Raw genomic sequence first — 12,240 nt, forward strand, 5'->3', positions numbered from 1 at the left:
AAAAATGTTGTGAATATAGCATTTATCTTCTTTTTAAAGCTTCAGTACAGAGTTTTGATTGAATCCGTATATTGGTGGAGGTATTTGATCACAGCCCCATAGTAATGCATTCATCAAGATATCTCCATATATTATTTCTAAGAAGATATCGAATAGAGCTTAATACTACAAATCAAATTAGTTCTCTTATGAAGCAAAAGTACACAAATATTGCCGAACGGTTTCCCTTTTTCAACTCCTGCGTGTTGCAGTCACCAGTACATGTAGCATGGAAGGTAACCTAGTACAGTTGTACCCCCTCCCCTCTCTTTCCCCCCTATTTCTTATTTCTCTAACCAACCAAAAACTAGAAACAAGAAACACAAATCACAGCACAATGCTCCTCAAAACTATTTTGTCAATTGGAAAATGGGGAATACTACTCAACTATAAATAAATAAATATTTATATATTAAAAATAAATAATAATAAAAAACTTACAACACGCTATTTGTGATTTCTTTACTATTACTCATTTTAGTACATAGTTAATTCATAAGCCTTGGAGACTTCAGGGAATAAACGCTCCTCACAAATCCTTTACCGAATTGACCAACGGATTTTAATACATCAACTGGATCTTCTCCTTCCTCTCGACCCCGTTTCTAGAAGACTAGAATAATATATAAATTCAGGGCAGAAGATTCAAGTTAATAAGATCAGTACACTATACACATTGCATCTCATCAAGTTTCTCATCAGAACTTAGGAAAGATATTGAACTATACCTTGGAAGAAAATCTGTCCCACGTTATGCCAATAGCATCTCCTCCCAGAGAATCATACCACACCTTGAACATGTTGGAAAACTCTTTCTGCATGTGTCAAAAGAAAATGTAATGTAAATAATAAGGAGAGCAATGATTTCAAGATTAACATCAAACCAGTGAAAATGCTTACCTCTAAGTCTCCAACAAAGAACCTCAGTGGATCAAAGTTCACCAATAGCTTATTTTTCAGTTCCTCTGAGCTACCCTTAAAGTCTCCGGGTGACATGAAGGGTTGGAAAACCTTGCTAGCATTCCCCCGAGCCACATGCTTCCCTGCCCAGGATGTGCATGTTATGGAACTTAATTTACTAAAAAGTTCAGCAATGCTAGTGAAAAAGGCTGCAGAAGTTTACCTTGGTTTAGTTCAGAAGGAAAGAGAAGACGTTGGGGGTATGGTAAATTGTCCCTGTGGAGAAGAATGACAGCATCATAGTTGTTCAAAGGAGTTCGGAGAAGGCACTGCAAGAAAAAAATGATGCTGTAACAACTCATGTACATAGAAATCAAAAAATTAAAAAACCATAACCCTCTAAAACCTGACAAATGTTTCAGACTCACCTCCCATTTATAGGAATCAATCTGGTCCTGCAAGATGAGTTTGTTCAACAAGTTTGCACTGCTTCTAGCATAAGCCACCAACCTTTTAAGTTCCTTTTGAGTAAAACAGTTTCCATGTGTCAATATAGAATAGGACACAATCCATACTAAATCGAACACTATTTGCACATACAAAAACAAGAACTGGATGCAGGCAAGTAGATGTTGAGAGTGTCTCCACTGAGCAAAATCTAGATGATACCAAAGAATGTCTTCTTGGCTAAGTCAATGTTCGCAGGAAAGCTACCAAGATACTCTCACAATACAACTCACAAGAAATGTTTTAATGGAAAAGGAATATCCATTAAAAAGGTAACAATATTGTCAAATAAGCACAAGCAAATTGAATTTAAAGGAACTACCAACTGAGCATATGAGAGGATGCTTCAGCTTTTAAACAATTAGGCAACCAAGTTGAATTTAAAGGAACTACCAACCGATACGTTTGGAGAGAATCTGGTCCAAGCCTCAGATGCCTTGTCATAAGCTGTAGCCAGGAACATTGCTGCACTTACATTTTGTTTGTTTTCTTCGTAACCTTTTCTAGTCAACATAAAGTTATTCTGAAAAAATGACAATGGACATCCAGTGAAAAATAAGATCACAAATTTAAGAAAGAATGAACCAAAATTATTGTATACTATTCAATAATAATTCACTCAATACAGAACTTACGCTTATCTCTTTCTCATCTTTTGTGCTCAAATCTTCGTTTATGTCAACAACCAAAGCAGAAAAGGTCCAATCATATTCTGATAGTAATCGGAGGAACCTATTAATGAAGTTGGAATGCATATGACAGAACACCATCAGGCCCAAGGAGACTAACTAGTTTGCAGATATAATAGTCTGAGCAACCCATATATTAAATAAGCCCACATATGGAGCCATCATAGTTTATATTAACCAAAATTGAATTCAGAAATATTTGTTTAGCTGTTTCTATTTCAATAGAGTTACATGTTATAAAGTCCCTGGAAGAAAAGTTTCTTGAAAATCTATTTCTTCATAATGTTTTAAGTTAATATCTATGATTTAACATGCAAAATCAAGCATCTAATTTACATAGTTACTAATTAGTTAAAATTCCTTCTACGCAGGAACAGATAACCCAACCTTAAAAATCCAGTGATGCGAGAGCAAGGAGCATTAAATGGCAAAGGTTTTAAAAAGAGATGAGCGACCAATAGCTCGACTGCCTCTTCTACTAAGCAAGATGAAAATAGATGCGAGGCAACCCATCGTTTTGCAATCCTTCACAAATAACAAAAGGAAGTTATTCAGAGTTGGGGGTTGAACCAGAAAGATAATTTAGCATGCAAAAATAAAAGCTCACCTAACTACAGGTCCATATAGCTGATAACGACCCTGTAATGCATTAATCATGCTAGAATGCTGACTGTGAACAAAGAGTTCTTTGTCTATAGAGCAGACCCACTTAAATTGGTCACTTGACTCACTTCCATCTGCAAATTAATTGGTTTAATCAAGTCAACATCATAAAAGTCTGACAAGCAGACCCATATATACATAGCCATATGTTAGACTTAGAGTTCTTACCTTCCCTTTTCAACAAACTCAGGCCCCTCTCATGCCAAATTTTAAGACGATATACATATCCAGACACGAAAACATCAACATCATCCTCAGTAGCAGTACATGTCATCCCCCAAGAATTCTGGAGACTGCCATAGTAGTATTATTAGATAAACCTTTCAAAAAGAATATAGCCATTATTGTGAATAAAGAACCCCAGCAAGAACTACCTCTCTCCAATTTTAAGAAGGAAAGCAGTTTTAGTTTTCTCAATCGCTATATCATCCACTGGCCAGTTCCTAGAGCCTTCCAACTGGATCAGAGAAAATTATAACTTTCAGAAATTAAATAACAAGAATAAATAAAGAAAGCAAGACAGATAAACAAGATATCATGCCTGAATCATAACTTCCAGAGGCTGAATGCAGGATGGCATGAGCTTTTGTAGCCTTGTAACATCACCCTTGTCAATAGCCAGTGGATGAGGTTCAGGAGGGAAGACAGAAGTAAACCTGAAAGTTGCGATTTATTTAAGTGCACAGGACAATAATTCTTGGTTGAGGAGGGTTAATTGGCTATAAAAGATAAGTCAAATCAAGAATTTTCCTTAATAACAAAATAAACTCTGTATAAGAACAATCCAAACCCAAATTCTCGATAGAGTTTTATGAGCTAAGCTACCATTATAACTTCTATAAGCAACAAAAAAATCTTTTAAACAAAGATAACAAAACATGAACAAAGATTTCCAGCTATGAAAAGGTACCTGGATCTAAGGGCTGCACACTAGATACCTTCAATGGGATGTCTTGGATAAGATGCAGGCGCTTTGATAAAACTTCAAGTGCCTCAAGCAAGCTTCCAGAAAATGATATAGGATCTAATAAAATTATCACTTTCTTATTACAAAGCATTGAGCAATTCCAAGAGAAAAGAACAATAAAAAGAATTGGCAAAATTTAAAAGTACTCAGCGGCCAATTCATTACCACGAACACCATGAAGTAGAGAGAAATCAAGTTGATCCACAATATGCACAATATTCTCCTTTGATGAAGAAAGATGCCGCAAAAGTACATATTCAGAAATTCTTTTCAAAATGAGATGTCTATTCCAGCGCTCACTTTCCCATACTACAAAAAATGGGAAAAAAAAAACCATCAGGTTTATCATCTTGACACTTGATCTTAGCCAAATGGGTAAAAAGCATGCAAAACCTCCAGAATCAACTAACCTTGATTACCAGCAGCCAAAAGAAGCATGAAGGAATACCTCACCTGTGCTTTCTGCAATTGTACCATCTTTAAATCTCCTAAGCTCAGCCTTCTCCCCCCAAAACTTTCGGAATTTGAGAGCCCAGTGCAAATCATGAGTAATATCAACAAACATCAGAACTGCCATGAAATCCCACCCCCCCAAAAAAAAAAAAAAAGTCTAAAAGAGAAAACCCAAATAACTCCTCCTTATTTTCAACATTTGGGCCAATATCAACAACCCTGAAAGCATTCTCCATAGAGCTCACTGAAACTCCAACAAGCAATGGCTCTCTATCTAATATTGAAAAGCCCTGGAGTGACAAGCTGATTAGAAGATGTCGATCCAAAACAAAAGCAAACTATGGAATGGGAAGTTGAAGTTAAAATTTGATTCCATACATTCTCTATACTGCATTCTGACAATGCATTTCTCCAGGTAACACGAATCAAGTTTGCTCTATTATTCAACCCCTGATTCAGAAGACTCTGCACCTTCTGCTCATATAGTCTCCAACATTCATCATCCAAGCAATATCCCGATGCATGAACCTCACTTTTCCCCTTTAAGTCCAATCTGAATAAGCAAAAGTGTAAAAGAAAACGACAATGGAGATATAATGTAGCTTAAAAAATTCCAAGCAATAAATCACAACAAAATCCAATGAATGCAATGACTATTAACAAGAATAGATTGTGCAAAACATAAAAGTTGTAGACATAGACCACAGACTTTCTAGAACTACTAGTCCAAAATCACATGCATGGAAAATGTGCCCAGATTGAGAAGTCATAATCATACTATACTAATATTTTATTAGGGGAGGGGGGAAGTAATCTACTACAATATAAATGCCCCAACATTATCCATATTCACTACCAACCTGCCTAAATTTTCAAAAACTGAAGGCATTAATAAAAAAATTTATTGAAGAAAGAAACAAGTGGAAGATCAAAGAAACATTTTCTTGACTTAACTAAATTTTGAGGAGAAATAAACCATAATTTAAAATTTTGATAATCTACACTAGAGTTGACTCCATAACCCTGTGAGGGGAAAAAAAAACCCAACTAAACCAACAAAAGTGAACAATTTAAGCTGAGATTAAAAGGCAGCACCCTATTTGACCATCACCTTAACAAAACACAGACATTCACTTAAAGTTCAAATGTTGGGCAATCATTTCTCAGGATGAGGGCCATCTGATCTTCTAGCTTCTGTTGGGGTTATTTTTTTACTCCAATATAAAGACAATGACTGTAGAGCAGGTTTAATAAGCTCAATATAGATTCCCAAAGAAAGTCATAATCTTTGTTAACTCCTTAAATGACATGCCTTTTTTAACTACTATTAATGGTATTTTAGGTCTTCTTCTACCTTTTTTTTTTCCATTGACTTGATCCAATCTCTTACTAGTGCATTAATCGCTCACCTTTACATATGACCAAACAATCTCAAGCAACCCTCCTCTTCTTTTCGTTAATAGGAGTCATACCTATTTTTAAGCAAATTTCCTCATTTTGAAGCCTATCTTTTCTTATATTTTCAGTTATCCATCGTAACATTCTCATTCCAGCTACACTCATTTTATAATAGCCCATCAATTAGTAACAAACAATCTTCTACCTTTTTTTCCATTGACTTGAATCCAGGCTCTCACTAGTGCATTAATTGCATGCCTATACATATAACTAAACAATCTCAAGTGACTCTCCTCTTTTCATTAATAGGAGTCATACCTATTTTTATGCAAATTTCCTCGTTTTGAAGCCTATCTTTTCTTGTATTTTCAGTTATCCATCGCAACATTCTCATTCCAGCTCACTCATTTTATAACAACGCATCACTTAGAACCAAATAGTATAGCTAATCTTATAACGTTCTTATAAAACTTCCCCTTTTAACTTAATAGGAATTTTGGGATCATGCAATACTCCTGATGTGATTTCTTGGTCAATAAAAACCACATGTAGATCTTTAGAGGCTTCTCTATATCTTTCATTAGACGTCTAAGTAAAAAAAATAGCTTCCATGGTAGATAGCCCTGGCATGAAACCAAATGATTCTCTAATATTTTTGTTTTGTGTCTTAACCTATGTTCAATCACCACATAATAAATTCCATGCAATTATATTTTTCTAAAGTAGGAAAGCACAAAGCATGCTTGCAAAACCTAAATTATGCATCTTTCTTGGTTGATAACTTGATATTAAGAAATATAAAACCTCTTTCAATTTTCAAGAATAACATTTAAGAAACTATTCAAACGCAAGCAGGAACATTAAGAAAGTATAATTCATCACTTCACCATTCCATCTTTTTTTTTATAAGTAATAAAAATTTATTAAAAAGAAGAGGGGTGTCACCTGAGTATACAGGAAGTATACATCAAGGACAAAAACAAATCAAGTGCATAAAGTACAAAAGTCCATGAAATCATGGATTGAAGAAAAAGAACGAAAGCCTAACACTGTAACCCAATCTAGAACACTTCACCATTCCATCGTTAAACAAGTCTTCTGTTAAGCAATAAATGACAAATGTTACAGATATTAGTTAAACAGTTTTACCTTATGCAATAGTCATATTTAGCAGCAGAGTCAACCTTGGTCATAAAAATTTCCTCAAATCCACCATCTTTGCATTTCTCTATGCACTGAAGTGTCAAAGCAGCCTCGTCTTGGAGTTGAAATGTTAAAAATGTGTGCATATATACATATTTTTCATCAAAAAAGTATATTGTGGGTTAAAATAAAACTTAAACAAGATATTCAAAATTTTGATTTAATACATATGGACCACAATGTCCTGGCAAATAGTGCCTAAACGAAACCAATCCTTGATATACGAAATGACATATTGAAGGGTGCTGATGGATCACAAATAACAATTGGAAAAGCTTCTTTATATGAAACCCTTTCCTGCAACACCAAAGTGCATAATTACAAATATATAAACAATAAAGAAGATGAGCAATATTGCATTTTCCATGACACTAATAATGAAAAAAAAAAACACAATGAAAAATACACAAAGAAAAAAGTAAATCTTTAATTGTTCCAAGTGATCAGACACATCAAAAGACTCCATCATGAACCTATTTCTCTCATGTTTCAATGCAGAAATATGCCAGAATATAATTTGGCTCATAGTGGCACTCATGATAATTCATAATTCACCCTTGCTTGTAGTTGCTTCTTTGTTTTTGTGTTTTTTAAAATCTTCAACAATCAATTTTTGAGAACATACAAAAACAGAAACAAGAGATGATTTATACTTGCAATACAATAAGAAAAGTAAAAATTATATCACATAGGATCAGCAAGCAGCAGACCTCCGGTGGAATACCCTTCTGGCCTTCTCGTCTGAAGTAAAGTCCATTGTTCCATATTTTTGCAGTGGCTGCAAATCAATTAGTAGACATTATTGTTGTGAACATGCACAAAAAACTAAATGAAAGCAAGTTACATCCCAAAGAGGCAATAATTAGTAACAAGAATACCAACCAAAAGAACTTCCACAGATGCACAAAGTCAACCCAATCCTAATGATTCCAAATTATAATACTTAATATTTAAACATGTACTTCCAAACCATTTATGCTGCATTGTTCTCCCATATTGACCATGTACAACACCTAACAGGAAAGAAATTGGTTTTCCTTATTTCATTAAAAAGATAGCGGCCTAATTACAACACTAATAAACACTTTAAAGGCTAGTTAATCTTCTGCAATAACTCTGGTTACTGGTCATTTGATTTATTTTATTCTTTTCCCCCTTTTTCTGTCCTGTAAAAGGAATTAATGGGTCTAAGTGTTCAAACTGTGAAGCCTGCATCAAATTAAATCTAGCTGGAAACTGAAACTGAGAAGAAAAGTCTTGAGACAATTCATAAAGAATATCACAAAAGATAACACAAAATCAAAACAAGTTGCAAAATAATCCAATACAGCAACAAGCACCCAATTCATTCTTTTTCCCTCATTGACAAAACAAACAAGCCGCTTTCTCTTTCAAGTACAGCTTAACATTTTGCACACCTAAAATCACTTGCATGAACAACCAGACTGATATTACCATCATATTAACCACTAATAAGCACCACTAGTCTTAACACAAATTACAGTTTAGTCTATTGAACTACATACCAATAAGTTACTTCATCTCATATATAAATTCTACAATTAAAATATACTATTCGTTTCATAGCTTCAAGTTCAATATGTGAATGAATTTCACTATACATATGACAACCACCATGAAGAATAAATATTACAGAGTCAAAAAAAGAAAAACTTTTGAACAATAAGGGCATAAAGAAAAATAAATTATACCAATGAAGTTCAATGTAACACGAAATATCTGCATTGCCCTTGATGATGAACAGAATCAATAGGCTGAACAACTTGACTTCGATGGGCTGAAAGCGATAGCGAAAGCCTGAAAAACGAACACGCTGTCAGAGGAGACTGGGGTGGACCGGCCTAATACCCTCCGATGGCTAAGTTAGTATCTTCTCACTAATGGAGTTCTAACTGTATTAGGAGTAAAAATTTCAGTATCTCATACCTTTGCGTGTTTCAGACTGGCTCTTATATAGAGAACTTTGGGGCGGTTATTGGCTCGATAACTTCCCCCAGATTTGTAGAATCCGGACATAACTTCCTCAACGGCTATAGAAATTATAACCGCTACTGGAAGTTACATACTTGGGAGGAATTGGTGGCGATGAATACGGGTTGATTAGCTGCTCCAGAATTTGCCAATTGTTGTGTGGTCGTCCATGTGCAATGCCCATGGACGACTCTTTGTCCGACTATTGGGGTCGTCCATGCGCTTTGCACATGGACGACTCTTTCAATTTTGATTCTGAGGATTTCATCGATCCATACTCAGGGATGAGATGGCTGGACGAATCAGAGATGTTTGGCTGTCGTCAAGCTAACTGGTGATCATGAATGACTCTTTTGGACGAACCATAGATGTAATTTTTGCTACACCATCAGTTGCCCCCTTGTCTAGGGTGTCGTCCAAGGGCATTATAGGGATTTAATTCCCTTTATGTAGCCACGTGTTGCTATTTAATTCGTTGAGTAGTTAAGTCGATTACATTTTTCCATGCAATTGCCACATGTCATCTTCTCAGTGGATGGTGTCGCTTCACTGACCCTACTCCTGGGCCCTATAAATAGGCACATTTTCTTTCTTACCCTTTACCTTTCTCATAGACTCCCTTCTGCTATCTCGTCCAAGATTCTCGTCTAGCCTTCGTCCTAGTTCAGGTATTTCTTCTTCCTTTTAGGTTTTCGTCTTAATCTTTATTTTAGTTATGTTTTCGCCTAGTAGTACAGAGAGAGAAATAGACGAGTATCAGGACGTCTCGTCTGGGAGTTTTGAGAGTGGTGAGGGTAACACTAGTTATAGTAGTAGTTCCTCGGACGAGCATTATTCGTCCGGGGTTCCTGGCATTTCCTTAGAAGAATTCTAGGAAATGCAATGTAGGACGGCCTCTGGAGCTGGGGCTAGCTCGTCCAGAGCGTCACCTAGCTCTTCTCAGGACGAGGATGAGGAAAAGGAGAATGTAATATACAGTTGTGCACCCGAGGTAGCGTCCACCTTAGATGCCCCTAAGTTAAAAGTTTTAGTAGATAGATACCAAATTCCTAGGGAGTTTGAACCTCGTCTACCCAAGGAAGGAGAGTGGTGTTGTTCTCCCTCTTCTGGCTTGGGAGTATACACATCTTACCTCTTAACTGGCCTTAGGTTTCCCTTAAATTCATTTTGTAGAGGTCTTCTTTATAGGTTAGGCATTGGTCCCAACCAGCTTAACCCCAATGGTTGGAGGACGATAGTTGCCATGCAAGTGTTATGGCGTGAGGCATTGGAAGGGGAATGTCCTATAACAGTGGACGAGTTCCTCTACTGTTATAAGCCCTTAGAAATAAAGAAGTCAGCTGGTTTTTACCAGTTGTCGTCCAGAGACTCTCATTATAGCTTGATAAAGGGCCGTAGCTCGTCTGACAGGCTCTGGAAAAAAGAGTTTTTTATAATTTCTAGAAATTGGGTTGGGGACCCAATTGATGTTGGTCATGCCCCCTTCCCTCCTTTTACCAGCCTCATAGGTCGCCTTCATTCTGAGGGTATGTTTTCTTTCCATGTTATTTCTTTTATTCCTTAACACTTTTTTTTTTTTTAAACTCTCAATCATCCTAACCACCTTTCTTTTTATTGGTGCAGCTGTTATTCGTCCACGTTTGGACAGATCTTACTTGGATCGAATTGACCAAGTGCGTGCCTTCCCTAGAAGGACTTTTCACGATTTGGTAACTTTTAGTAGTTTGGCTACGTGGGGGCTTGGTCCAGAACCAACTGCTGAGAACTTAGGCCACGAGGAAACTACCCACAGAAGTAAGTATCGTCCATCTCTACCTTCTTTCCTCCCTTTTTTTTTTTTTTTAACTGATTTCCTTTGTTGTAGGAATAATTACAATGAGAGAAAATAAGGAAAAAACAGTAACCAGTGGGGACGACGATGCTCTCGTGCCTCCTATCGTCCAGAAGACTGCCGTCCAAGCTGGGAAGAGAAATTCTAAGAAGATTTCAAGTGCTGTGGACCTGGACGACCTTTCTAGTCGTCGAGGCTCCAAACAACAAAAGACCACTCAGACTTCTCTTTCCAAGGTCCCCAAATTTACTTCGACGGTGAATCTGGACGACCCTCCTACCATCGTGGAGCCCGTCCAGATAGTTCATCCTGTTCAAGCTGATCCTACTCCCCCTCCATCTAAGACTGCTTGCAAGCCTCATCCGTCAGAGGCATCTGATCGTCCCTCTAACTTGGTGTTGGACGAGGGCTATGCATAGAAAACGTTCAAAGGAATCGTCACTGACAATGAGGTTAACGAATGTTACAATATGTCAGTGAAGGAATTTGAACGTTCTGGAATCCACGACCTCTTCAAGGTAGGACCTTTACTTGTCCTTGTGTGCCTTTAATAAATTGTTTGTTTGTTTGTTTTTTTTTATTTTTTATTTTATAGAATCTCTAACTTTCCTTCGTTCATGCACAGGCTATGTCAAAATTTTATACAGCGATATGCCAGGCCAAGGAACTTGCTGAGGAGGCCAAGACGGAAAAAGAGAAGGCTAAAGAGCTGAGTAATGAAGTTTTGTTGAAAAAGGGGGAGGTGATTAGGCTAACTGATGAAGTCAACCGTTTGCTAGCAAGTGAGAAGAAGTTAAAGGAAGAGGTGGAAGAACTCAAGGCAGATGGTGTCGAGAAGGACACTCGTATTGCTTACTTGGAGTGAGAAGTTTCAGGATTCGCTTTGTCCTTGGAGAAAGCAAGTGAGGAAGCCATTTCAGCCTTCAAGAAGTCTGACGAGTACAAGAATCATCTAGACAGCCACTATGCTGCTAGTTATGAGGACTTCCGTGCTGATGCCAAAGAAGCTTATCCTAACTTAAACTTTGATTCCTTCAAGCTTCCCCTTGCCACAGAGAGTTCTTTGCTGCAGACGAGCTCCGAGGATGTAAATGTTATGGACGATGCTAACACTGAAGTTACTCAGGACGAGCCCAAGTGATTTTATTTTCCTTAGAAAATTTATGTTTTATCTTTTCTGGAGATGCCCATTGTTTTGGGCTTTTATTTTCTTCTTTTTCTTTTTCTTTTTTTAAATTTATTTAAGTACAATTCTCTCGTCCAAGTTTATGGACGAGCTTTTATTAACAATTACTCGTTACTTTCAAGGGTTTTTGGACTGTGGTGGTCTACCCTTAGATTTCATGAATGAATGAATGAATGGTTTTCATTTATATTGTTTTTATCATTTTTGACCATGTTTTAAGGATTTATGAACATACCTTATTAGTATCGTCCATGCTGTTAGTAAAACATTTCACTTCGGCTTAGGTTTATGGGCGAAGTTCCTTCATCACAAAGCTGGAGTGAAAATGAACCCTTAAAATACAATCTCTAATTCGTCTATGAATATCATCTTTTGGCTAGTTCAATCATTTATTCAAACTAGAGGCGATTAT

General features: G+C 36.7%; 1 protein-coding gene across 1 annotated transcript; it reads right to left on the reverse strand.

Moving 5' to 3' along the window:
- Positions 1–601: 601 nt before the first annotated feature.
- LOC112028826 (uncharacterized) lies at positions 602–8,277 on the reverse strand. The gene is made up of 19 exons (XM_065782213.1): positions 8,196–8,277; positions 7,530–7,597; positions 7,044–7,116; positions 6,766–6,874; positions 4,597–4,771; positions 4,390–4,508; positions 4,176–4,279; positions 3,912–4,074; positions 3,340–3,454; positions 3,173–3,255; positions 2,967–3,091; positions 2,743–2,872; positions 2,082–2,178; positions 1,844–1,969; positions 1,368–1,460; positions 1,163–1,268; positions 940–1,082; positions 768–854; positions 602–652 (listed from the first exon to the last, which is right to left on the reverse strand). Exons 1-19 carry the CDS (start codon positions 8,275–8,277, stop codon positions 602–604), a joined length of 2,049 nt encoding a protein of 682 aa, XP_065638285.1.
- Between the last annotated feature and the right edge of the window lie 3,963 nt (positions 8,278–12,240).

Source organism: Quercus suber, unplaced genomic scaffold, assembly GCF_002906115.3.
Source record: "Quercus suber isolate HL8 unplaced genomic scaffold, Cork oak 2.0 scaffold_15, whole genome shotgun sequence".
Classification (NCBI taxonomy): Eukaryota; Viridiplantae; Streptophyta; class Magnoliopsida; order Fagales; family Fagaceae; genus Quercus; species Quercus suber.